The sequence below is a fragment of the Cucumis melo genome, chromosome 11 (assembly GCF_025177605.1).
Source record: "Cucumis melo cultivar AY chromosome 11, USDA_Cmelo_AY_1.0, whole genome shotgun sequence".
Taxonomy (NCBI): Eukaryota; Viridiplantae; Streptophyta; class Magnoliopsida; order Cucurbitales; family Cucurbitaceae; genus Cucumis; species Cucumis melo.
Window position 1 is genome coordinate 23,382,912 of NC_066867.1, and position 27,994 is coordinate 23,410,905.

Consider the following 27,994-nt stretch of genomic DNA (forward strand, 5'->3'; position numbering starts at 1 on the left):
ACCAACTTCAAAATTACATTATTGATATGCGTTTAGAATTTGTTGAATTAATAAAGCATCAGTAATCTTTCAATAAAAATGGTCGTTACAAAAAGAGATAAAGTCTACCAATTAGTTTATCGATTGCTCACATTGACATTGATTTTACTGGTTGCAATAGCTACTGTAGAGAGAACATTTTCTGCTATGAATATTGTGAAGACTCGACTACGTAATCGAATGGAAGATCAATGAATGAATGATTGTCTTATAGCTTATATTGATAAAGATTTATTGGATAAGTTAAACTTATCATGAATCAATTTCAAAAATGAAAACTCGTAGAGGACAATTGCAATACATATTAAATTAATTGATATTTGAAGCTATTAATATTTGTTTTAACATTTTTTAGTGTGTTTATTATATAGTACCCCTATATAAAATTTATGGATCTTCCATTGGATATCGAGTTTTTCGTATATTAACGTTTGAATGTGTAGTTTTAGATTCATGATATACACAATGTCCCCCATGAACAAATATGTAAATCGAAACCAACTTTATATATAGTGTAAAATTATGAAATGATCTTTAAATATATAAAAAATATTCCAAATTGGATGTAATATAATCGTTATAACTTGAAATTATATTCCTCTCAAAATCAACAAAATTAATTTTTAATAATGTAAGAAAAAATCAATTGAAATACCTAAAAATTCATTGTTACATAAATGTGTAACTCTTGATACCAAAGACCCATTTTGATAACAAAAAACAACGATATATAGAATGATAATTGAACAGAATATAGAAGAAAGAAAATATGAACTCACCAAAAAACAGGAAGGAGAATGAACGACAAAAGAATATCATAAGAGTGTAGTTGAAATATTGTAAATAATATATTTGTTAATTAAATTCAAAATACAACTTTTCTAATTGTATGCCATAAATACCATAACTAAGATCTCTCATTTTTAATAAATTAAATAAAAAGAAAAATATTAAATAACTAATAGTATAAATATGTCAGTTTTAATATCTATAATAAATGTAGTCCAAAATATTTATGGTAAATAAATATACCAATTTTTGTATATATCTTTTATTTTAAATTAATAATAAGGTCAAATTCATCCATAGAATTTGCTAAATCTTATTAATGAAAATAGTTAAACATTTAAAACATTTATGAAATATCGTAGCCATATTAGGTCTTTCCTCCAAAATTTTCATATAGATTCTCGCTAAGTTCAATGTTTCCTCTAAGTATCCACTAAGCTTGTTCACTTTTTCTCATTAATTTTCCATTCAAACAATCAATAATAATAGGTACATGTTTGATTAGCATATAATGAGATTATATGTGTTGTACAATAGGTGTTTGATTAGTATATAATGTCATTACATTTGTTGTATATTTGCATATACTAAACTAAACCACATTGAGATGAAGATAAATTGAAGCCGGAGAAGAACCAGCAGGAGAAACCGGTAGGAGAGAAAAGGAGAGCAAAAAATATATAATTTTGTTTTCCTTGTTTTAGATATATCACTCATCAGAAAAAAAAAAATTGTATATATATACTTATGATTATGAGTTAACTTTTAAAATGACGGACTATTTTCTTTGAATAATAATAACGACGACAACAAAGCATCCTTTTCTTTAAAATTATAACACCACCACTACCTTTTAAACTACATTTTACAGAAGAAAAAAAATAACACTGAAGACAAAATCTATTGCACTCGATTTTTATATGAAGTATAAATGGTTTTTTTTTTATATATTTTTAACGATTTGAAAATGTCTCTCTTAAAAATATGGGACTAGGACGCAATTTTTACTTTTTTTTTTTTTTTTTTTTATATATTAAGTTCATTTTAGACAGAATTGAACTTCATTGGAGAACCTTGTGACCCTCTCTCATACATACTAATTCACATATATCTTAATAAATATTCTGTAGCTTTGCCATGAAAACTCAAAAAAAAAAAAAAAAAAAAATGTCAAAAAGAAAAACCCTGCTATCAACACAAATAAATGAAATCGGTGGTCATTCCTTAGATAAACAAAAATAAAGCGAAGTTACCATGATTCCATTACAAAAAGCAGTTCCAGAAGAGTAGCCTCCCAGTACATTTCTCAACAACCTGCAATAATGAAAACCTGAAAGACAGCCATCAGAACTCATAAGGCAATAAATTTAAGAAAGTAATGGTTTTAATGTCTTATCATTATCTCCATACAATCAAAAAGTAAAAGGACACTACCACCATTAGACACATGACTAAATGAGAGTGCAAATATTTCCCGCGATTTCCTTTTTCAGGGGAACTAGAAGCGGCAGGGGCAGAAGAATCTTAAAAATTGAAGAACTAGCAGATGAAGAATATTTCGCCTTATGGGAGAGAAATAACTTACATTCAGACCAAACATAGACCACAAGAATTGATCTCGGGATTAACGGTACAATATAATCATTAGCAGAACTGAATTACAGCAGACTTGGAGGCCCTTGGAAGAGTTAACAGTTTCTGAGAAAACTGAAGTAGTTCCTCAGGAGTGAATCGATCCTCCTGATCGGAAACAGCGTCTTTGAATAATTCATATTGGTGAATGGGCTGGAGAGTCCTCTTGGTGGAAATGACCATCTTTTCCAGGACCAAGGCATTCTTCAATAGAAATTCAATAAGCTCCAATACATATGGCTCAGTTACATATCCATATATCATAACGGTCTTGAGGTACTTCCTAAGGCCACGGAAATCGCCATTTTTTGACTTCCAGTAATCCTTACCATCAAAATCATAAGCCTCCATCCACTTGGCTTCCTCAGTCTGAAAAGTTGCAGAAAACAAAAATTCCAGATTGTTCGTAAGGGTAGAGTTGAAAAATAAAAATAGCAAATGCTTGAAATAGTTTTGTACCAAGAATGTTGAGTATGATCCTGGGTAAATGTAGAAAGTCGTCATTGTTTCCAACCAATATGAATTCCTGAGAATGCTGCATATTCCAGGCATGTGCCACTTTGTAAAAAGAAGTCTGAACTCTACAGATTTCCAACCAGTGACAAGAATTGGTACATATGTCAACTCCCATATTGTGAAGATCTGATGGCATCACAAGAATCTTTTTGAAAAATAAGTAAACATTATCAAACAAAAACTAGGAACTCGTTAGCTGATGAAAACAATGTAAAGAGCGATGTTTTGATTTGACAAATTCCAACTGCATTCCAGAACTTCATTATAGTTTATTAAAGAAGGTTAAATATCTCCATGCATCCCGCATCATAGAAATGATCTTGGTTAGTCACAATTCATTACATTCACACCATAGATGGGGGGAAACCTTGGAATCCTAAATTGCATAGTTTAGTTTGGGTGAGTTTGATGACTTTGGAGAGTAGTGTTTTCAGGTGGAGCACGAGGACTTCCGAAGGAAACACTGACAAAAAATTTTCTCTAAACGTCCTTTAAAGCATGGATTATACTAAAGACCAGTAAAAATTTATAAGTGCTTTCAACTAGCTTAAGTCACCTTTTCTTTTTTAAAAGTTATGCCTAACTTAATGTAATGTTATAGAGTCGAACAATTGTCTCATATGATTAGCAGAGTTGAATGCACGTATGCTAACCCATAATTCACATAAAACTTAAAAATAGCTAAAAGCACAAAAAAAAAAAAAAAAAAAAAAGAGAGAGAGAGAGAGAGAGAGAGAAAAAATACAACTTCTGCAGTTTATCAGTTATGGGATAAACCATATCCTGATCTCTCAGGCCAACATAAGAGGCCTACTACACCAAGTGTTACAATCAAAAGGCTTAAATCAAATCCAAGCATAGAAGAGAGAGAATAACCAAAGTAGTCCATGTGCATGGTATGAAAACACTGACTTCAGCTAGTTTCAACAGTAGCATTTGAACTTCTTCATATATCCTGCGTTCGCACATGAAGGTGCGGCTATAATAAAGGGAGGCGTCGAAAATAGAAGCTGAATACTTCAACTGTACAAGCTGTATTGCTCCAGCAAATTCTAATGATTTGAGACCAGAACAGCTAATCTCCAACCTTGAATTTGACATCTGATTTCTCCATCCAACAATAATCTTCAACCTCTTGATATTAGTAGCCAACTTCAGCTTATGAAGACCACAACATCCATCTAGAGAAAGTTCTTCAAGCATTGGGCATCCTATAAGGATTTCACCCATAATCTTATCACTTAACATTATTTTCTTTAGAGAAAGCTTAGAGAGCAACATTAACTGAATACACCCTTTTTCCTCGATTCCACAGCCAGTCAGACTAAGCTCCTTTAGATAGTTATTAGTTAAAATTCTAGTAGGCAGCTCATAATTTACTTCTGGCTCTGACAAACCACATCCTAATAAATCAATATCAAGAACCTTAACTTGTTTCCTCAAAGAAAATTTAATCCATGTAGTAAGCTCACTTGCCATTCGCCTCTCTTTAGATGCATACCCATCAGAATTATATTGATCATCATGAATAGTATTAAACAAATTGAAAGCAAATTTGAGATGAAACTCATCAATTGTAGTACGTTCATGAAGTATCAAGACATGACGAATAAGATTTAGAAACCTTTCATCATAGTGAGGACCATCATAATTTTCACCACCATATCTATTGTGGTCATGATATGCACATTCATCAAAGGAAAGACAATGAATATAGGTCCAAAGATTCCTGAATCTTGAAATCAATGCCATCTTTACAGCATCCTTTGTTGGTAAATATGAAAGAATATCAACAAGAACAGATTCCGGAAGCTGACTAATCCAATCATTTTGACCCTCTTCAATCTTCGTTCCTTTTGAGCAACGCATCATCTTTTGGCAAGAAACTTTACGGAATTGCTAAACTCTAACAAATTAAAATCACATTCGCCTTCGAAGTTGCTTACGAAACAACAACTAACATACTTGGAACAAAAAATTGTTACCAACGTAGAAAAATCAAATCACTGAAGCAAGGGTAGCGAGCAGCGGCAGTCGACAATGCAGAAAACACCATGAAATTACAACTCAAATAAAATAATCAATAGGAAAAGGGAAAGAGAAGAGGAGATGATTACATAATATGAATGGAAGAATCATATCCTCATATGAATCCGAGAAAAACCAATGGTGAAACTATAATCGAATTACGATGACAATGAGAAAAGTACATCAACTGGAACAGCCGGTTTAAAGGAATGATATAGGGAAACTATAGAATATTAGCTTACAAATACATGGTTTAGCACCAATTTGAGAGACGATAAACGAAGGTTTGATGAATTTCGTATATTGGCCGAAAACCTCAAAGGCACAAATGCCGAACAAAACCGTACGTACGAACGTTCTCTTTCTCATTGATCAAATTACTACTATTTTATGTCTTTTTTCTTTTCCGGAAAGATACTTATTTATTTTTTATTTAAACATGATTTTTCTTATATATGGAAATCCCAAATTATATATTCATTGAGATAGATTTATAAATGAAATAGCTTAAAATAACAAAATAAACCAAACATTTTGGTTTTTTTTTTCTAACTAAAACTTAGAATGCGCATAAGTGGTTGACAAAAATGAATCGGTTCAATATACAAGCCTCAATCCAACTCAACTCAAAAAAAATCCGATTATGACGACGAGTTAATCTTTTTCAATTCTCTCCATAATTTAGACAATATGACAGTGTGAACAAATTGTCATTTAAGATGGAAGATACGTATAACACATTCAAATTTCAAGTCTACAACGTCCATTCAAAAGAATGTTTATATATATATATATATATATATATTATACATAATCGGGTTGGATCGAGTCTGACCCCTTACCTACACCATCGGACTACTCTATTCAACTCTTTTCTCCTTCAATTTTTTAACACAACCCAATACAAAATAACACAAAATTTAACCCAACGCAACACTTATAATTTGGGTTGGATAATTGGGTAACACAATAACTAAAAAAGTGGAATCAAATATTAAATTTTTAATCTTAAATTTAGTGTAAAATAAAGGAAACATGCAATTTTTATAATTTTTTTAGAAAAGAGAATTAATGCCCACTTTGAAAAAGTAGGTTGTAATATTTTATGTTTGATGTATAAACTATTTTAATTTAATAAAAAAATAGTAAATACGGTAAAAAATAAAAATAAAAATAAAGCAAAATGGATTTCGGCTCAGACTCATAATTTTTATGGACCTATCTAGAATGTTTATAGCTAAATCATGGTAAGTTTTGCATGATAAAATATAAAATTTGAAAAATTAAAATAATTTCTGTATATTAAAAAAATATTGAGCTAAATCTTCATCAACTAAGATCGTTATAATATATATATATATATATATATATATATATATATATATTTTTTTTTTTTTTATTTTGTTTATCTTTTCTTAAATTATGAGATATGATTCTGTTCTGTTATATTATTTTATACTTTTCCTTTTATTTTGATTATAATATAAAATAAAATACCTCGGACCACACGCGACACTCTAAGTATAGTATTTCTCAATTTGTTATATATATATATATATTTCTCGGTAAACTGCTTTCTCATATTTTTTAGTCAACGTCTTCAGCCGGCCTGGGGCCAAATAAAGGATTTGAATTTTACAAAATAACTTTTGGAAAATAGAAATATGTCAAAAAAGTCAAAATAGTTGTACATTAAATAGTCAACTTAATTAAAATCATTGTTCTTCACTAATACTAAAATAGTCAACATACCTAAAACCGTTGTTCTTCTAAAGTTGTGTGAGGGTTGATATTTGGTTGGGAGTGATTTTCATCCAAGAAAATAAATTAGGTCAAATATCTCTAAATATAGGAAGTTATATCAACTTAAATTATAAATCAATAATTGTATCAATTTAAATTCTAAATTTTGACGTTGTTCAATTTAAATATTGAACTTTCATACATGTGTTCAAGTAAAGCATAATGAAATATTCAAATTGATACATTTATATAAGTTAGGAGTCTAAGTTCTACTATATCAGCTATTCTTTAAAAATGTTGCTTTACCCATAATTATTAGTTTTAAAATTGTTACCATTATAATTACCCTATAATTTTTGTTTACCAATGCTCTAACTTTTTTAAATATCTAATGTAATATTAGTTTAGTAATGTTATCATTCTAAACTTTACCTTTGAAAAGAAATACTAATCATTTAAAAATATTTGAAGTATTTAATAGATATCTAAACAATGAGATTGATGTCTATTTGGTCATTAAATATTAAGCATTTAGTAGATATTTAAACATTCAAATTCTTTTTTAAGCATTAGAAGATAATTTGGTTTAGTTAACATATTAACGTTTATGTTATTTAATTTGGAAGATATGAAGGTTATTGTTGTAAATCAAGCAATATATATGGCTCGAGGTTCAAGCTGAATCAACAAACATAATGCTAACCGAAATATATGCTTAGACACAAAAATAAAATGTCATTCATCTCATATCTCCAACCATATATATAAATACTCGCTTGAGAGGGAAAAAAAGGGTTGATGATAACATATCAAATAATAACTTTAACAAAATAAAAATGCTAATCATCAAATTAAATGCCATGCTCCGCTCCAAATGTCACTTCATGTAACTAGATGGATGCATGCCACCTAGAGACCAAAGCATATCACATCGTGTGATAAACGCTGAAAGCTAAGCCTAGCAAGTGAAGCAACTTCTTGAACCAATCTCAATGCAAAGCTTTAACTTTTGAACTCAAAGGCTTTCACAACACAACGCAACAGAAATGACTTAAACAATCAACTTAATTCTCTTAAGCTTAGCTTTATTGCCTGGTCTTCAATACTTAGCTCAGCTTAAACTCTTTAATTACTAAGCGATAAGCACAATACAATGAGGTGGAAATAAACACAAACTTCTATTTATTAACTTAAACTCATGAGGACCAAATACAATATAGTATAGAGTTTGTGCTTTCTTTACAAGACTTAAGATAAAGTGACTTGACTTAAGATAAAGAGACTTAGGCTCTTCCAACTCTTCAACTCAAATGTCTAACTTGCTCGCCTCACTTCTGCGTAACAACTCGCCTTACCTTTCTTTACTTAGCCTCAACGTCTTGAACACTTGAGGAAGGAAAACAACTTAAACCATAAGTCAAAGACTTAGTGACTGAGATTTTAGAAATACCTTTTGGAGAATACAATACAAATTACATTTTCATTTCATAAACTCAGGCTCATAATGCCTCATTTCATAAATCACATATTAGCTTCCTCTTATAGTCTTATTCCTTTCCACCAAGAACATGAATCATTCCCTACGCCAAGACTACTGAGATTCACTCTCGCCGGCATCTTGCCTTTAGACTATTAAGATTCACTTTTCATCAACAGCATCCGGAAATTTTCCTAGTTTATTTCTCGTTGCACAGGTCATCTACACAACGCCTTTACACATTATGTGCACGCCATATAATAGTAGCTCACTTCATAGGAATAAGGCTAATGGTTTGCTAGCACACAAGCATCACAATCATCATATAGAAATCAATAATTTTCTCTTTTCAAGTAACGTTATCAACATCAACACAACAATATATAGATATAAAGAATGTTTTAAGCATAACTATAGACTCAAAAAGGATGCTTTCAAAACGTTTCTTTTACTCAGGAAAATGATTCATAAGATACTTTTCTTTACGAAAGTCACTCACGAAAATACTTGATTCCCTTCTTCTTAGAACGCCCAATTCAGTTTCTTGTTGGGAATGAATATCATTGTACTGTTTTATAATTAAGGTTTGAGTTGGAAATTAATAATTGTTATTATCTAATACATTTTATAATTGAAAAACTATTATTCTTTCTTATATATATTTTTTAAAAAAAGATTTTGCGCGAGGTGTTCTTCCTCTTGCAAAAGGAAAACCTTAATTACTTTCTCTGAGCGATTTTCCTTTGGTTCCACTCCTTACTCCCTCGAGTGCACGCTTAAGTTAGGAAAGTTAACCTTGGGGAGCAACCGGCATATGCTATTTTGCACTGAGATCATGCCGAATTTTCCTTTCAAGGTAGTGGTTCGACATGGTACAACAAGAATCGACATTTGTTTCCAACATTTCTCTTCTCGCCTTGCAGTTCCTTAGTAAGCAACTTAACTTCGACAACTAAAAGAATAACAACACCTTTAATTTGATCCGTTCAATCTTATTTATACTAATCCTTTAACCTGATTAGTCATCACCAAACCTCTCTTTACCCGCCAACTCCTACTTACAACTTTACACGTGTCAACTCATAACTCATCAAGACATGCAACCAACTTAAACTCAACACGTAGCCAGCTATCAACTCAAGATTAGACATTTTCCTTGAAATGCTAAACGTATCTTCTCGAAAAGCTAAACTTTTCCTCACTTTCTTCTTCTCGCGATAAAGACTACAAACAGCAACTCCTTTTACCTGACTTCACTTTACGTTACCACAACAGAACGTTAACTCTTCTAGCAACAAAAAGCCTACTTCACCGCAACAACACTTAGATGCAAGCTTTTTTCCCGTGTCGCTTTTCCTCAAAATCCAACTTACTTCATAAAACACCTTTCTTTACACTTAGCCCCAAAATATAACTCTTTTCAACAAGGTTTCTCTTCAATAGAATTCCCCTTTTTGAATCTGGACCTCACATTAAACTTGTCATAACCTTCCATCTTTGAGCTGTAAAGTGTTAGAGGAAATGAATATATGAATCAAATACACTAGCAAACTAATAAAAATTCAACTAAAACAGTACACTTAATAGAGTGTTTAAGGCAAAGAGTTGATTAATATAGTTCTAGGTTATTATAGTTGGGTTGTAATAGTATGTGTTTTTAGGTGTATATCATTTTAGTTTTGGTCATAATAGTATAAATTTGAGGTGTAAATTATTTAGAAAGGAAATGGTAAATATTGTAGCAAATAATAAAAAAATGATGAATGTAAAATAATAAAAAGTGTAGCAAAATAATAAATACTATAGCAAATAGGATTTTGAAACAATGTTAACTGTAGTTAATTATATTGAGAACTACAAAATAGTATTTACTGTAGCAAGAAGAGATTATTATAGATTTAAAATAGTCTTGCCCCAAACGCTTCGTTAATGTAAAACATTCGAACTTAAATGTAAGTCATATGTTGTAATAAGACTTAGATATGGAAATATTCAAAGACTTGAAAGAACTTCAAAATCTTTGTAGATTCAAAACGTAACTTGCTGGATTTTATGTCCTAAAACTCGTAGATAGTAAATATAATCAATTGACTGCCATTAATAAAGTGTTTTATTATTATAATTTCAATAAGTGTTATTGATTATATTATTAGTTTTGTCTTAATAACCTAAATCCAATAAACTAACATCCTAAGCTGTTTGATGAGTCTTGAACAGTATGTAGAGACATACGAGGATCAATGTTCAGGATCAGCTTAAAGAGTTTATAGTATAGGGTTAAGGTTGGGTACCTTATCTTGTTAACACTATGGATACGGCTCACTTTGTATTTGATACAAACACATTAATCCAATGTGTTCATGTATGCGACATGCGAGTGAGGGTATCCTATACAATGAGTTTGCATAAGACTGGACCACGAAATAGTAATCACTAGATGTAACTCCGTTAACTAGTTGGATTTTGACCTAGGTGACTTAGTCTTAATCCTGAGTGTATTATGAACTTCTGTTTGCGAGGGATTGTTCTTTGATTTGTACGGGTGAGAGTGGCCAAATTGCCGACTCAATATGCTTATCATTTTGGGGACAAGACTGAGTGGGGAGCTGGGAACATAATCACACAAGATGGAATTCACTCCTTCCCACCTTTAGGGTAAGTAGATAAGTGCTCCCTTAAATGGTGTCTCCGAGACTTGAACAAATGGCCCTACCCTCTCTATGGCACGAGAGGGGTTTCTGTTTAGTGGTTGGACCATAAACATGTTGTTCATTAGAGGAGCACTAGTATTTAAGGACTAGAGGTAACCTAGGGATAAAACGGTAATTTGACCCATCTGGTGTTACGAACACTTGTGAAGGACTAACTTACTGGTATTGGTCTATATCCGTGGACACAGAAATATATCTACAGTGAGAAGAGTTTAGCTGTGAGTCTTTATGGAGTGTACACACAGTTAACGAATATTGATTAATGTAGTTAATGAGTTTAGCTAATTAATCTCATATCGTTGTAGCTTCTGATCTGCAGGTCCATTAGGTCCCCTTCCTAGCTCATAAAGAGTAATGAGATTTATTTATATTGGTTGTAATTTGAAATGTTCAAATTTACTTTGGGAATTAATATAATGTATATTGATACATTATAATATAAAGTTTACTAGACTTTATTATATAAATTTAATTTTGGATATGATTCAAAATTAAATTACGAGAGAATAAAATATTTGAATAAGTTCAAATATTAGTTTAATTTGAATTAGATTCATATTAAAACTATAAGTTAAAATTTAATGTGTATATGATACATATTAAAACTATAGGTTATGAGAGAAATTTATATTTGAATATGACTCAAATTATGGATTAAATTAAATATAAGATATTTAATTTAGAAATTAATTAATTGAAGAATTAATTAATAGTTTAGTTTAATTTGATTTAATTAAATTTGATTTAATTAAATTAATTAAATTAAATTTGATTTAATTAAATTAATTAAATTAAAACTATAGGTTATGCGAGAGATATTCATTTAGATATGATTTAAATGAAAATATTAATTAAATATAATTTAATTAATTATTAAATTATTTATTTATTAAATTAAATTAATTAATTATTTAATTAAATTAATTAATTAGTTTAATATATATATTAATTTAATAATTATTATTAAGTTAACAGGGAATGTGGGTGGTTTTCCCGCGTTCCCATTTATTATCTCCAACTTCCCACCTCTTCCGTCTGAAGAAGTGGGAATACTTTGCGTAACAATCAAAGGGTGAGTTCTGCGAAGAAGTTATGCAAAGAAGGTTGCTCTCCCATTTTCTCTCAGAACAAATTTTCTCTCTAAGAAAAGTTCCCTTATTCCAATTTTGGTTCCCACAAACCATCTAAATAAGAGAATAAGAAGGTTTCCAAGTGGTGGTGCCCAAAATTTGGTGATTGGTAGATTCAGAGTCGTCAACAAGCGTAAGTTTTTTCTTCTCTGTATTTTTCTTCAAAGTATGTTTAGCCATAGAAATTGTTTTTCTATTTTTTGCCAATGTATTGGTATTTTTAAGGTTCCAATTAAAATAGAGTGTTTTCATCCCTACATAACCAAGGTACGCTTTTGATAAGCGTTTTGTCCTAAAAACAATTATTCGCTATACATTGACAAGCAGGTACAATGATCGTCTCAACATGATACAACGACTAACATCGGTAAAACAACAACTAGAACTACCCGAATTTGGCAGAATTCTTAAATACTTGCTTTTAACTCAACTCAAGAAGAAAGGAAAGAAAGAAAGGAGAGATCTAGAGCCCTTTGCAGCAGAAGAATTTAACAAAACAATTTTCTCAATTAAATTGAGAACTAGAAATATTCATACACTACAAATTATACCGGAACTAATTTACTAAAAACTAAGTTCATTGGTTAAGCATGCTTTTAAAATAAAAATTAGAGTTACAGAGAAAATGAAAACTTACTTTCGTTGTTGACTCTGTATCTACAAAACGTCAAGTTTGAAGTCATCACCACGTGAAAATCTTCATATTCTTTGAATGACTGAGGTAGATGGCTTGTGAAAACCAAAATTGGAATTGGTAAAATTTGAGAGAAATTTTCGTTTCTTCTAAGAGATAACATAGAGAACATAATTCATAACGGAGATTGATTTGATTGGATTTGATTTAATTTAAATTAATAATTAATTAAGTCATATTTAACTAACCTTTCTTTTGAATCATATTTAATTAACATTTTATTTAAATCATATTTAAATAAATATCTCACACATCATTTATAGTTTTAATTTAATTAATTTAATTAAATAGCATTAAACTAATTCATTAATTAATTTTTCAATTAATTAATTATTAAATTAAATATCTTATATTTAATTTAAGGATTTCTTTTCAAAAATAGAAAAAAATTGACAAACTATTTATACTTATGAAACAAAACCACTAAAAGACGAATTTCACTACACTTGATTTTTCTATGAAGTTTAAATATTTTGTCAAATGTTCTATTTTTTACAATTTCCCTTAATTTAATCCATATATGAATCACATATTCATATATAAAGTTCTCTCATAAACTATAGTTTTAATACGTATCATATACACATTAAAATTTAACCTATTACTTTTATAAGAATGTAATTTACATTAAATTAATAATTGAACTCATACAATTATTTTGTTCTTTCATAAATTAATCTCAAATTATATCCAAAATTTAATTTATATAATAAAGTTTAATTAACATATAAACTTTATGATATAATGTATCACCATACATTTATATTAATTTTCCAAGAGTAAATTTGAGCATTTCAAACTACAACCAACCTTATTACCCTTTTTTACTTAAGAAGGGGGCCTAATGGACCTATAGATCAAAAGATACATCAATATGTGATAATTGACTAAACTCATTAACCACATTAATCAATACTCGTTAACTATGTGTAGACTCTACTAAAGATTCACAGTTGAACTCTTCTCGCTATACATATGTTTCTATGTCTATGGATATAGATTAATAGCAGTAAGTTAGTCTTTCACAAGTGTCTGTAACACCAGTTGGGTTAAATTACCATTTTACCCTTGGATTACTTCTAGTCCTTACTTAAGGACTAGAAGTAATGATAAGCATATTAAGTCTGCAATCTAACCACTTATCACCCATACAAATAAAAGGACAATCTCTCACGAACAAAAGTTCATATTACATTCAGAATTAAGACTAAATTGCCTAGGTTATCCTAATAAATAGAAACATAACTAGTTAGCGGAGTTACATCAAGTAATTACTATTTTATGGTATGATCTTATGCAAACTCATTGCATAGAATACCTTCACTCACATGTCACCTACACGAATGCATTGAATCATTGCATTTATATCAAATACAAAGTGAGCTATAATTTCTGTACATACAACTAAAGACTCATCAAATAGCTTGGGATGCTAGTTATTGGATTTGGGTTGTTAAGACAAAACTAATAATCAATAACACTTTATTGAAACTACTAAAATAACACTTTATAAATAACGATCAACAAATTACATTTACTAACTACGAGTTTTAGAACATAAAACTCAATACTCTTCAATTTGGAATGAGATGCTACAAATGAAAAATCAAGCTATTATTGTAGCCTAACGACTTAGTAACTTTCTAAAATACAAAATAATATCAACTAAAAAGAAAAATTGAAACACTTTTTACTTGATTAAGATACAATATAACTCATTGAAATTGAAGAAACTACAAATTTAACTTTCATGCATGCTAAGTTTGTATATGAAACATCATTTTAATTTGAAGTTTCAATCCAATTTGAAAGTTTCTAAACAATGAATTTAATCTACACAATTGAACTCATTTTTCTGTTTCAAATATTCATTAAATTTTCACTTTTGTCTTTCACTATATACAAATTGTTGTAGTCAAAATAATGTTGAGAATGTGACCAAAGTCTCACATCAATTAAATAAGGGAATCATCATGTGGTACATAAGTGAGGGCAACTATCTTTAATGGTACAAGGGCTTTTAGGGTGGTACTAAAAGCAAGGCCATGAGAGATTATACCTAAAGGGGACAATATTGTACTACTATGGAGTTATGTGAAGATTTGTTGATCAACTTTTGTTTATGGTAAATGCAAGTTAAGGATGTGCTTATACGAGTTGGATTATATATGTAGGCTCAAAGAATATCTTCTTTGAGCAGAAAATAGGTTGCTAGAAATGTTGACAATCAAAGCACATGAAAAATAGAGCATGTTCGTCAAAGGGTTTTGGATCGAGTTCGGAAGAGGACTTTCTTGTTGGGGGAGACGATGAATTCCTCTAGAAAAAAACGAAATTCATTCTGGTAGCATGTCAACTTTACCATGATAGAGGATGTGATGTTAGCTCCACATGTTTTCACACATGCATCGACTTGAAAGTTATGCAAGGTGTGTGTTGAAAATTATGTTGATGGTTGAAGAACTTCAATGTGAGTAAGTAGGTGAAAGTTGCACGATAAATTTTAACAAATTTTATCGACATGTGAAAACAGAAAAATCTTGAAAGGTGGCATTCCAAGTGGTGTACTCTTTATGGTAAAGTGACTTGTATCTTTCTAAGTTGAGAATTATGATCATAGGTGACGACAATGAATGTTGTAGAAGCTGTGGATTCGTCAAATATCTTGCTAAGGTAGAAGTTATGTGGGTTTTTGGCAAAATATTAGAAGTGCAATTTGTCCTACGTTGGTTGAATTGAAAAATGGGGATGAGTTCCAACTTCCAAGTCTATAAAAGGAACATATGCCTTTAGTTTTAAGTTATCCCAATTAGAAACATTTTAAGCTTAGTGTGTTGACTCTAATTAAATTTCTTTTGTATTCTTTAGTTTGAGAATGAAAAAAGGTACGAATAGTCAAAAGCTTTAAGAGGGTGCTTTCGTAATTGGGATTGAGAAAGAGAATTATTTTGTGTGATTGTAATAATTTTTCATATAATGGATTTCTTTATTGTTTGTAGTTTTTCTTCTAGTTTGAAGTTTTCCATGTAAACGTTTTCCATTTTTGTTACTTTTTTTTTTAATTTCTCAATTTTTTTTTGTAGAAGTGTGAGATTTCCTCATTGCCAAACAAAGATGTAATAATTATTTTTTCTATTTTTCTTGTAGAAGTGTGAGGTTTCCTCGATGCCAAACAAAAATGTTATAGAGCCTCAAAAGTAGGTCATGGTATGATATGTAGTTGAACTCTATTAGATATATATGTGGGTATGCTCCCTTGAGAAGGAGTTAACCTTAATAAGAGTTAGACAAATTTATAACTATTTGAGGAAAAGTGAGAAGGAGTTAACCTGTATATGAGTTAGATGAATTGATGACTTTGAAGAATGATTTAGTGGTTGTTCACACAAGATTTTCGAAGAAATTCGATTCGTGGAGTTGAATTTGTGTTAATGTTATATTTATATTAATTTGATGCAATGTGGTTCGATCTCTAGAATTTGATCATCTGATTCTCTCTCAACTGGATGCTTACGCTTGATTTAAGGAAGGGGAGCAAGTGATGTTCTTGAAGTTGGATTCTTGGAAGAAAGCTTGTATCTTCAAATGAGCTTCAATTCGAAGGTGGTTGATTTCAGGAGTTGGGGAGTTTTCTAGCTCTTGGGGAGAATTCTCTCTAGACCTTTTATGGACTTGGGGTCTGGTCTGGTTCGTGGACCATACCCATGGGCTTAATCACATGGATTTGAGTCATATTTAATTTTGAGCTAAATTAAGTTTTTTTAGGCTCAATTGGATTTTAGCCCAAGTAAATATTTAATTGAACTAAAACAATTAATTTGATCCAATTGTTATAATAAAGACATGTGCATCATTAGAATTGTCCAATTTGTTTTTAAATTTAATTTGGGACACATGCCAACTTTTAGTTAGTCCCAAATACAATTATTTTAGTAAATGATGTGGCAATTTAATTGGTTCCAAAATTTCTTATTCAACAAATGCCCCCTTTCGAGATTTATGCACGAGTACGGGTGGGTGAATCTCGAAAAGATAAATTTAAAGTCAAAATACGAGCATTTTTTTTTGCTCAATTTGACATATCAAATTAATCAAACTATGAATTTAGTACATGAATTTGATTTAAATTTGAAATAAAGGTTGAAATATGGCCAATCCTTAATTTGATTCAAGGATAAAAATTTAAATTTGATGATGATTTGAAACCATATTTAATTTGAGATAAGGATTAGGTTTCTACCATACCCTAATTTGTCTTGAGGATGCACAAAAACTTGGAATGACCAATTTTAATTTTGAGATAAAATAGTCAAATTTAATTTTGAGATAAATACAAGATCGGGATAATGTTAGATTTATGGCTCCAATTTAAATTTGAGATAAAAATGGAGGTAAAATCTAAATTTTGAAATATTTAAATATTTAAATATGCTTAATTATTTCAAAAAGTGAAATTCAAGATTATATTTTATTTTATTTTAAAATATGTTTGAATATCTCAAAAATTAAATCCGAGATTTATTCCAAAATAAAATAACATAAGATAATTGAATTTTAATTTAATTTTATTATTTGAAAATTTTAAAATCATTTCAAATCCTATTAGGAATTAGATACAAGCCTTATAAATAGACTCATACCTTGATTATTCTTTTCTCATCAAGCAGAACAAATGTATGTCAAAAAAGCTTCTCTTCTCCCTCTTTTTTCTTTTTTTTTTCTTCTTTTCTAATAATTTTTTTTAACTTTATGTCCCTCTTTTTTTTATAGGAATTAAAGTCGTCGTGCCTCTTTTTGCTTCAAAAGGTTAGGATTTTTTCTTCTTTCCTCTTTTTTTTTTTTTTATTATTATTCTTTTTTTCTTTTGCAATCATTTATAGAGGTGACTCTGCCGTAAGCGATCCAAACTTCTATTAGGGGACGATTGGGCTTTTGCCGTCAGATCCACCACGCTGGTAGGAGCGATCGGGCATCTTCGTCGTTTGGAGAGGTGACTCTGCCATCAGCGATCCAACTTTTACTAGGGGACGATCGGGCATTTGTCGTCAGATCCACCGTCCTAATTGGAGCGATCGGCCGCCTTCATCGTTTGGAGAGGTGACTCCACCATCAGCGATCCAACTTCTACTGGGAATACTCTAATATCTAATGTCATTTCAATCACCGTAAATTTTTATGAATGATACTCTAATCTCTAATGTCATTTGAAGGCCAATTATCAAAGCCTGATATTCAGCCACATTGTTTGAGCACAGTTCAGCAAGTGTAAAGCTATAAGACAACATATGTTTCTCAGGAGAAATGAGGACGATGCTTGCCCCCACGCCACTTATTCATGTTGTGCCATCTAAATACATAGTCAAAGGTTCTAGAACTTCTATGAAGAAAACTTCATTGTCTGGCAAGTCTTCACATAACTTCCAATCTGAAGGAATTCGGTGGTCTGCTAGAAAGTCTGTCAACGCTTGCTAGAAAGTCTGCCAACACTCGTCCTTTTATTGCCTTTTGGGGAATATAGATAATGTCGTATTGCTGGAGTAGAATCGCCCATTTAGCTAAGCGTCCAGAGATAATCGGCCTAGACAGAACATACTATATAGGGTTCGCCTTTACTACTAGATGAACTATGAACGCCTGTATATAATGCCTCAACTTATCAATAACAAAGAAAAGTGTAAGCACATTTTATTAATGAGAGAATAGTTAACTTTAGCCTCAACTAAGGTTCCGCTTAGATAGTAGATAGCACGTTCCTTTCCCTTCTCCTCCTTTTGCACCAACAATGTGCCTAGAGACCTTTCCTGTATAGTAATGTACAATACTAATGGCTTGCCAAGTACTAAAGCTCCTAATACTAAGGGATTAAGCAAGTATTTCTTTATGCTATCAAAAGCATTCTGACAAGCCTTATCCCACACAAAATTTTCTCCTTTTCTCATCAACTTTTGAAAAGATTGGCATCGACCGGTCAGGTTAGAGATGAACCTTCGAATGTAAGCCAATCGTCTCTGAAGACTTCTTAGGTCATGCAAACTCTTTGGCCTTAGCATCTTCTGAATGGCATCAATCTTGGAATGATCTATCTCAATTCCTCGATGCCTTACAATGAAGCCAAGAAACTTTCCTGAAGTCACACCGAACGCGCATTTGAGAGGGTTCATCTTCAGCTGATATTTTCGTAGCTGATCAAACAAAACTCTTAGATCTTTCAAATGATCTTATCGTCTCTTGGATTTGACCACAAGGTCATCAACATAGCACTTGACATACTTATGTAGCATATCGTTAAACACTTTTTGCATAGCACGTTGATAAGTGGCGCTAGCACTTTTCAATCCAAAGGGCATCACCTTGTAACAATATATTCCCTTTGGGGTCTTGAAAGCTGTCATTTATTCATCTAAAAGAGCCATTCGTATTTGGTTATATCCAGACGACCCATCCATAAAGGATAGCGCCTCGTGTCTAGTAGTTGCATCAACCATGATTTCTGTGATGGGTAAAGGAAATTCATCTTTAGGGCATGCATTATTCAGGTCATAAAAGTCTACACAAATGCGAAGCTACCCATTTTTTTTTTCTGACAAGGACAATATTTGCTATCCATGTAGGATATTTGACTTCATGAATGAATCCTGCTTCAATCAACTTATTGACTTCAACCTCGATCTCGGGTATAAGCTCTGGTCGAAAATGTTGTTACGCTTGCTTAATCGATCGACACCCTAGTTTAATTACGAGATGGTGGACTGCTACCTTTGGATCAAGTCCTGACATCTTCTTGTATGACCAAGCAAAACTGTTCTTATACTCTGTGAGTAAACTCATGTACTTACCCTCCTCTTCACTAGAGAGAGATACACTAATGAAAGTTGGGCATGGTTCTTCTATTGTACCAAGGTTTACCTCTTTCAGCTCATCTATGGTAGATTGGCCACCATCCTCTAGACTCTGTGAGGCATCTTCCGCGTTTTCTTCAGGGGTTTCAATCTCTAATTCCTCAAGAATGGTGATGTGATGACATGAGGTTTCACCTTTTCCTTATTGTGAGTCTTTCTTTTCAGGATTAGTTAGTATAACATCATGTCTTTTCACCTTCAAGGAACCTTGACTTGTATTAAGAGTAACAAAAGATTTTCTTTTCATTCGGGAGGGAACATTGCTACGAATTTCTCTCTCCCTTTACCTCACAAGAAAACTCCTTACCATGGTAATTCTCGATGTCTGTATGCTTAATTCGGTGCCAAACTGACACGCGAGATGTTGGTTCCTTCTTCTTTGATCTATGCTAGAACTACTCTTGACACGTGGGCCTCCATCCCCAATACTATTAAAAGTTGGAGCACGGGGTGTTTGTACATTTTTCCTTTTAGCCATGCTTAGCCTTTCAAAGGCTGATGGTTTTGTAGTCTTTAGGGCCTGACATGTGCCTTTCTCTTTTTTAAAGGTTGTAGTCAGCCTTTGAAAGGTCGATTGTTGGTTAAGGTTTGATGTTGATTGGTGACCTTTTCTTTCTGTCTCTGTCGTGCTTAGTCTTTCAAATACTGGAGCGCATGCAACATGCGGTCTAATTCAGTTAAATGTTGAGGTTCTTTGATTGTCACCTTCTTTTTCTTCCATATTATAACCTCCTCTATAGTTATATGATTGTTGTCAACCACTTTTTCTTTCCCCTTTCTAGTTATACGGATTGGCTCTGGCGACTTATATTCGAGTCATTTTCTTGACACAGGTATAACATGTCCTTCTCGTAACAGCTTCTTTTGGATTGAGGAGAGCTCAGGTTGTTCGTGAATTTTCAAGCTTTTAAACTTGGTGTGAGTTGTGAAGTCATAACCTGCTTCGCCATTAATTTGTAAGCCTTGGGGTCGAACCCATCTTTCGTTCGCTTTTGAGGCAAGCTTGCTTCCGTCAGGTCTATCTTGATTTCTTAGTTATTTTGTAAGCGATGTAGTGAAGTTTTCTTTTAGAACTTCAATATCACCAACTTTCAAGCCTTGTAGGGACTCTACAAATGGTGATTCGCCTTTCTTATGTCTCGACAGGGGGACATACGCAAAATCGGTGGGTTTGAAATCTTTTCATCCATCGAGATCATACTTTTTATGGTGCTTGTGAATGCCTCACCCTTTCTAGAGTTAAAGGTTCATGTACTTTTATGTGGTTTCCTACTTGCAAGTGATTTAAGTTGTAAATTATCTTCTCTGTTTACAAGAGAAATTTCTATAGACATGACTTCTAGGCTATTGTCATTCTTCAAATAAAACCTTGCATCTGTAAAGTGAGACTCAGCCTCTAAGAACGGATTAGAGTCGGCCTCAACCTTCTTTACACCATCTTGATAAAACTTAAAGCACTGGTGCAATGTTAAAGTTACTACTCCATTTTCATGAATCTAAGGATGATCGAGTAACAACTTATAAGTGGTCCTCGAGTCTATAACATGAAACAATGCATTAGCCTTTAGGTCACCAATTATGAGTTCTAAGCGTATCATACCTATTACTTTTTGGTTGCCCTGGTTGAAACCTTGAATTACCAGTTTACTATTTGAGAGTTCATCCATCAAGATGTCTAATTGCCTCATAGTCGACTTTGGCATTATGTTGACAGTTGATCTATTATCGATGAGAATTCGGTCAACTCTCTATTCTCGAACATATTTAGAAACATACAAAGGTCTATTATGAAGTTTAGATCTCAACAGTAAATCCTCATCTAAGAAGTCTATAGACATGCAATAAGGAGTACTCTCGTATGTCGCAGTTGGAGCACTCGAACTTGATGCTGCTGAATTCAACAATGCATTAATAAGGATGGTTTTGGTTTCTTGAGGAAGTGATAACAAATCATCCACATTGAATCTTGATAGGTCTTTTGACACTCCCTCCTCCTCTAGATCTTGGTGGGATGCTTTCTTCCTCTCTTGTATTAATAGCATGACATGCAACAACTCTTAGGTTTTCATTCTGATGATCACAAAGGAATCTTGTTGAAAAGAAGTCTACCAAGGTTACTAAGCGCTGAGGTCGAGGGAAATTCTTGTCTTCCTCATGAATGATCTTAGGCTTTCGAGTATTCTTCTTTTTCTTATTATTTTTAGCCTTATTCTCTTTTCTATAATTTCTGTAGAAGTGAGACTCTTTTTGGGTCAAAGTCGATTTTCTTTTCTTTCGACGGGTCACAACGATCCATTCTTCATTGTCTTTTTCAATCGATCTTTCTTTTTCTTGAGAATCCTTGGGTGCGACTTCCTGATGGAATTGGACCACTATAGGCTCAAAGGTCCCGAACTCGACCAAGCTTTCCCTTTGCTTAAAAATCAATATTGGCAAAAGAGCCTTTGACATTATCGTTACTGCAGCATGATTTGTTTTAGCTACCTCCTCCATGTCTAGCTTGATCTTTTTCTCACGAGCTAACCTTAGAATTAGCTCTTTCAACACAAAATATTTCTCTACTAGGTGGCTGATGACCCGATGATACTTACAGTAGTTGGGATCATCCATCTTTTCTGCTTGCTCAGGTCGCTTACATTCTGGTAGCTGGATCAGATGCTTCTCCAGTAGTTGCTCTGCGTCAGCAATATCTAAATCGAAAAATGGGTAAACTTTTTCCTGTCTTTCTTTTAAAGTTAGATGTTGTCTCTCGCTTCCATCATCCTTCTTTTCAATTCTCCCTTCTTTTCTTTTAGAGAACTTCAGTAGGATCGTGTTTAGGACCATAAATTCCTTCACGGTGCTCTTCAGTACCTTTTCAGCACCCTTCATCTCCTTATCTTTTCTTATTTTAGGAATAGGAAAATCCTTAGTTCCTCTGATGGTGATGCTCAATTCCATATCATGAGCGCGAGTTTCTAACTCTTCAAATGTGTGCGGCTTTATTCCTTGTAGAATGTAGAGGAGTCCCCAATGCATACCTTGGGTGTACATTTCTACAGCCGACAGTTCGGTGAGTCAATCTTTACAGTCAAGACTTAGAGCTCTCCATCGATTTTTATAATCGATGACTTGCTCTCCCTTTCGCTATTTGGTGTTTGTAAGCTCCATCATGCTCACGGTACGTCTGGTGCTATAGAAACGGTTGAGGAAATCCTTTTCTGACTATTTCCAGCTGTTAATGACTTCCGGCTCCAAATCGGTGTACCACTTGAAAGCATTTCCTTTCAAGCTTCGGACAAACTCCCTGAAAAACTGGTCTCCTCTTGATCCTGCATTCTCACATGTTTCGACGAAGTGGGTGATATGCTGCTTCGGGTTACCTTTTCCATCGAATTGCTGGAATTTTAGAGGTTGGTACCCAAGCGGTATTCTCAAGTTGCCGATTCTCTTAGTGTACGGCTTAGAGTACATGAAAGAAGTTTGCAGCAGTCCTCCATATTGAGCTCTAATGGAATTCGCGATCATATCTTGTAGTTACTGAACTGAGAGAGAAGCAACAAAAACTGATTGTTGTTGTGGTTGGCTTTCCTGCACCACATTCTTGAAGGGATGAAAACCCTTTAAAGCGGAATAATTACAGAAACCCAATTTTAATTGGACCTTAAAAATACCAATATATTGGCAAAAAAATTACAAAAACAATTCTTTATGGTTAAATATGCTTTGAATAAAAAATACAGAGAAGAAAACTTACGCTCGTTGACGACTCTGAATCTACCAATCAACAATTTGGACACCACCACTTGGAAACCTTCCTATTCTCTTCAAGAGATGGTTTGTGGGAACCAAAAATTGGAATAAGGGAATGGAGAGAGTTTTTTTCAAAGAGAAAATGAGAGAGCAAAATTTTTTCGCAGAACTTCTTCGCAGAACTCACTCCTTGTTACACAAAGTATTCCCACTTCTTCAGACGAAAGAAGTGGGAAGTTGGAGATAATAAGTGAGAACGTGGGAAAACCACCCACGTTCTCTATTAACTTAATAATAATTATTAAGTTAAAAAATATACATTAAACTAATTAATTAATTTAATTTAATAATTAATGAATTTAATAATTAATTAAATCATATTTAATTAATATTTTCATTTAAATCATATCTAAATAAATATCTCTTGCATAACCTATAGTTTTAATTTAATTAATTTAATTAAATCAAATTAAACTAAACTATTAATTAATTCTCCAATTAATTAATTCCTAAATTAAATATCTTATATTTAATTTAATTCATAATTTGAATCATATTCAAATATAAATTTCTCTCATAACCTATAGTTTTAATATATATCATATACACATATTTGAACTTATTCAAATATTTTATTCTCTCGTAATTTAATTTTGAATCATATCCAAAATTAAATTTATATAATAAAGTCTAATAAACTTTATATTATAATGTATCAATATACATTACATTAATTTCCAAAGTAAATTTGAACATTTCAAATTACAACCAATATAAATAAATCTCATTATTCTTTATGAGCTAGGAAGGTGACCTAATGGACCTGCAGATCAGAAGCTACAACGATATGAGATTAATTAGCTAAACTCATTAACTACATTAATCAAATTCGTTAACTGTGTGTACACTCCACTAAAGACTCACATCTGAACTCTTCTCACTGTAGATATATTTATGTGTCCACTGATATAAACTAATACCAGTAAGTTAGTCCTTCACATGTGTTCGTAACACCACCGTTTTACCCCCGGGTTACCTCTAGTCCTTAAATACCAGTGCTCCTCTAATGAACAACCTGTTTATGGTCCAACCACTAAACAGAAACCCCTCTCGTGCCATAGAGCGGGTAGGGCCCTTTGTTCAAGTCCCGAAGACACCATTTAAGGGAACACTTATCTACTTACCCTAAATGTGGGAAGGAGTGAATTCCATCTTGTATGATTATGTTTCCAGCTCCCACTCGGTCCTGTCCCCAAAATGATAAGCATATTGAGTCGACAATTTGGCTACCCTCACCCGTACAAATCAAAGGACAATCCCTCGCAAACAGAAGTTCATAATACACTCAGGATTAAGATTAAGTCACCTAGGTCATCCTAATGAAATAGAAATCCAACTAGCTAACGGAGTTACATCTGATTACTATTTCGTGGTCCAGTCTTATGCAAACTCATTACATAGGATACCCTCACTCGCATGTCGCATACATGAACACATTGGATCAATGTGTTTGTATCAAATACAAAATGAGTCATTCCATAGTGTTAACAGGATAAGGTACCCAACCTTAACCCTATATTATAGACCCTTTAAGCTGATCTTGAACATTGATCCCCGTATGTCTCTACATACTGTTCAATACTCATCAAACAGCTTAGGATGTTAGTTTATTGGATTTAGGTTATTAAGACAAAACCAATAATATAATCGATAACACTTATTGAAATTATAATAATAAAACACTTTATTAATGGCAGTCAATTGATTATATTTACTATCTACGAGTTTTAGGACATAAAACCCAACAAACTCCCACTTGGACTAAAACTCTAGTCCTTATGGGATGTACATAATAAAGTAATTCTCAAACATTTGAAATGGTAAAATGTACAAGTATATTACATAAAACGTATATATACAAATACAATAAATTAGGGCATCATCATACCCATTACACATCTCTCATTTGCCCTAGGTTACCTAATGTACATATCTCGTAGACCTAGACTTTCTAGATGACCCTCGAACACTTTAGCCGTGAGAGTTTACGTAAATGGATCAGCAATGTTGTGCTCCAAAGTGATCTTGGTGACGATCACATCCCCTCGTTGCACAATCTCCCGTATCAGGTGATACTTCCTCTCTATGTGTTTCCCTCGTTTATGGCTGCGAGGTTCTTTAGAATTTGCTACTGCCCCATTGTTATCACAATATAGAGTGATGACAAATTCATGTTTGGAACAACTTCCAAATCATGTAGGAATTTCCTAAGCCAAACTGCTTCATTTGCTGCTTCACAAGCAGTGACGTATTCAGCCTCCATTGTAGAGTCTGCAATGCATCCTTGCTTGATACTACGTCATACTACAGCTCCTCCATTTAGGGTGAACACTGATCCCGACGTAGATTTTCTAGAATCTTTATCGGTTTGGAAATCAGAGTTAGTGTATCCTGTAAGAATCAAATCCTTAGCTCCATACACAAGCATGTAGTCTCTCGTTCTCCTAAGATACTTGAGAATAATTTTAACCGTCGTCCAGTGGTCTAACCCTGGGTTGGACTGATACCAACTGACTATTCCCACTGCATAACAAATGTCTGGCCTAGTGTAGAGCATAGCATACATTAAGTTGCCCACAGCTGGGGCATAGGGAATACGTCTCATATCCTCAACTTCTTAAGGTGTCTTAGGACACTGTTCCTTAGACAAGTGAACCCCAAGCCTGAAAGGAAATAAATCCTTCTTAGAGTTCTGCATCGAATATCGAACCAACATTTTGTCAATATAGATTCCTTGAGATAGTGCTAGCATTTTGTTCTTATGATCCCTTATGATTTGGATCCCAAGAACATATTGTGCCTCTCCTAAATCTTTCATTTGGAATTGGGCTGCTAGCCAAGCTTTAACGTCAGTAAGGTATCTCACATCATTCCCAATGAGGAGGATATCGTCCACATAAAGTACTAAGAAAGCTACTTTTCCTTTGTTGATTTTCTTATATACACAAGGTTCATCAACATTTTGGTCAAAACCGTAGGATTTGATCGCAGTATCAAATCTAATGTTCCAAGATCTAGATGCTTGTTTCAACCCATAAATGGATCGATTCAGCTTGCAAACTTTTTGCTCTTGACCTTCGGTTATGAACCCTTCGGGCTGAGACATAAATATACTCTCTTCAAGATTGCCATTCAGAAAAGCAGTCTTAACATCCATTTGCCATATTTCATAATCATAAAATGTGGCGATGGATAAGCGAATCCTTACAGACTTTAACATAGCAACAGGAGAAAAAGTTTCCTCATAGTCAACCCCTTCCCTTTGGGTATACCTTTTTGCTACAAGTCTCGCTTTGAAGGTCTGTACCTTTCGAATTGAATCTCTCTTTCTCTTATAGATCCATTTACACCCTATAGGTTTTACCCCTTCAGGTAGATCTACAAGCTCCCACACTGAATTGAAGTACATAGACTTCATTTCAAGGTTCATGGCTTTGACCCATTGGTTCTTATCTACATCAGGACAATGGATCCTCAACACCATCATTTGGTATGACAACCTGAGTTTCAGTTAAACCCAAATAATGGTTAGGTTGTGATACAATCCTCCCACTGCGTCGAGACATTCTCAACGATTGAGAAGGACGAGATTGACCTGATGTGGTAGTTTCATCAACTCTTGATAAGGGACCAACTTCATCAACAACCCTTGTTGATTCATCAGTAGCTTCATTTAATACTAATTTGCTTCGTGGTTTATGATCTCTCATGTGGTCTTCTTCCAAGAAAGTAGCATTTGTCGATACAAACACTCTATTTTCTTGTGGATCGAAGAATAGACCACCTCTCGTCTCTTTAGGGTAACCAACAAATTGGCATAAGCTTGAACGAGGTTCCAACTTCTTGGGATTTGTCACTAACACGTGTGCTGGACAACCCCAAATTTTGAAATGACTTAAACTAGGTTTACGTCCTCTCCATAACTTGAAAGGTGTTTTAGAAACACTCTTCGAGAGAACATTGTTCAAGATATGAACTGTAGTCTCTACTGCATACCCCTAAAACGAGCTAGGCAATTGAGGGTAACCCATCATTGAACGAACCATGTCTAACAAGGTTCTATTTCTCCTTTCTAATACACCATTTTGTTAAGGTGTACCAGGTGCTGAGAGTTGAGATTGGATTCCATGTTTTATCATATAGTCCTGGAATCTCACATCCATGTACTCTCCACCTCGATCAGATCGAAGTATTTTAATCTCTTTACTTAATAGATTTTCAACTTCAGTCTTATACTCCTTGAACTTTTCAAGAGCTTCAGACTTATGCTCCATTAAGTATAAATAACCATACCTAGAATAATCGTCTATAAAAGAGATGAAGTATTCAAAACCCCCTCTAGCTTTTACATTCATCGGACCACAGAGGACTGAATGTATAAGTTCTAAAGGCTCTTTGGCTCTATAACCTTTTCCAGTAAAAGGTCTCTTTGTCATTTTACCTTTAAGACAAGATTCACATGGAGGTAATGAATCATCTTCTAACTTGTTTAGAAGTCCATTCTTTACCAATCTCCCGATCCGATCGAGATTTATGTGACCTAA

At 32.9% G+C, this 27,994-nt stretch overlaps 2 protein-coding genes across 2 annotated transcripts; both read right to left on the reverse strand.

Moving 5' to 3' along the window:
- Positions 1-2,438: 2,438 nt before the first annotated feature.
- Positions 2,439-3,146, reverse strand: LOC107992372 (uncharacterized). Its single transcript, XM_017048209.2, has 2 exons — positions 2,920-3,146; positions 2,439-2,829 (listed from the first exon to the last, which is right to left on the reverse strand). The coding sequence occupies exons 1-2, from the start codon at positions 3,010-3,012 to the stop codon at positions 2,473-2,475; spliced, it is 450 nt and encodes a 149-aa protein (XP_016903698.1). The 5' UTR covers positions 3,013-3,146; the 3' UTR covers positions 2,439-2,472.
- Positions 3,147-3,790: 644 nt separating this feature from the next.
- LOC103503216 (F-box/FBD/LRR-repeat protein At1g78750-like) lies at positions 3,791-5,342 on the reverse strand. Its single transcript, XM_008467359.3, has one exon. The coding sequence runs from the start codon at positions 4,846-4,848 to the stop codon at positions 3,817-3,819; it is 1,032 nt and encodes a 343-aa protein (XP_008465581.2). The 5' UTR covers positions 4,849-5,342; the 3' UTR covers positions 3,791-3,816.
- Between the last annotated feature and the right edge of the window lie 22,652 nt (positions 5,343-27,994).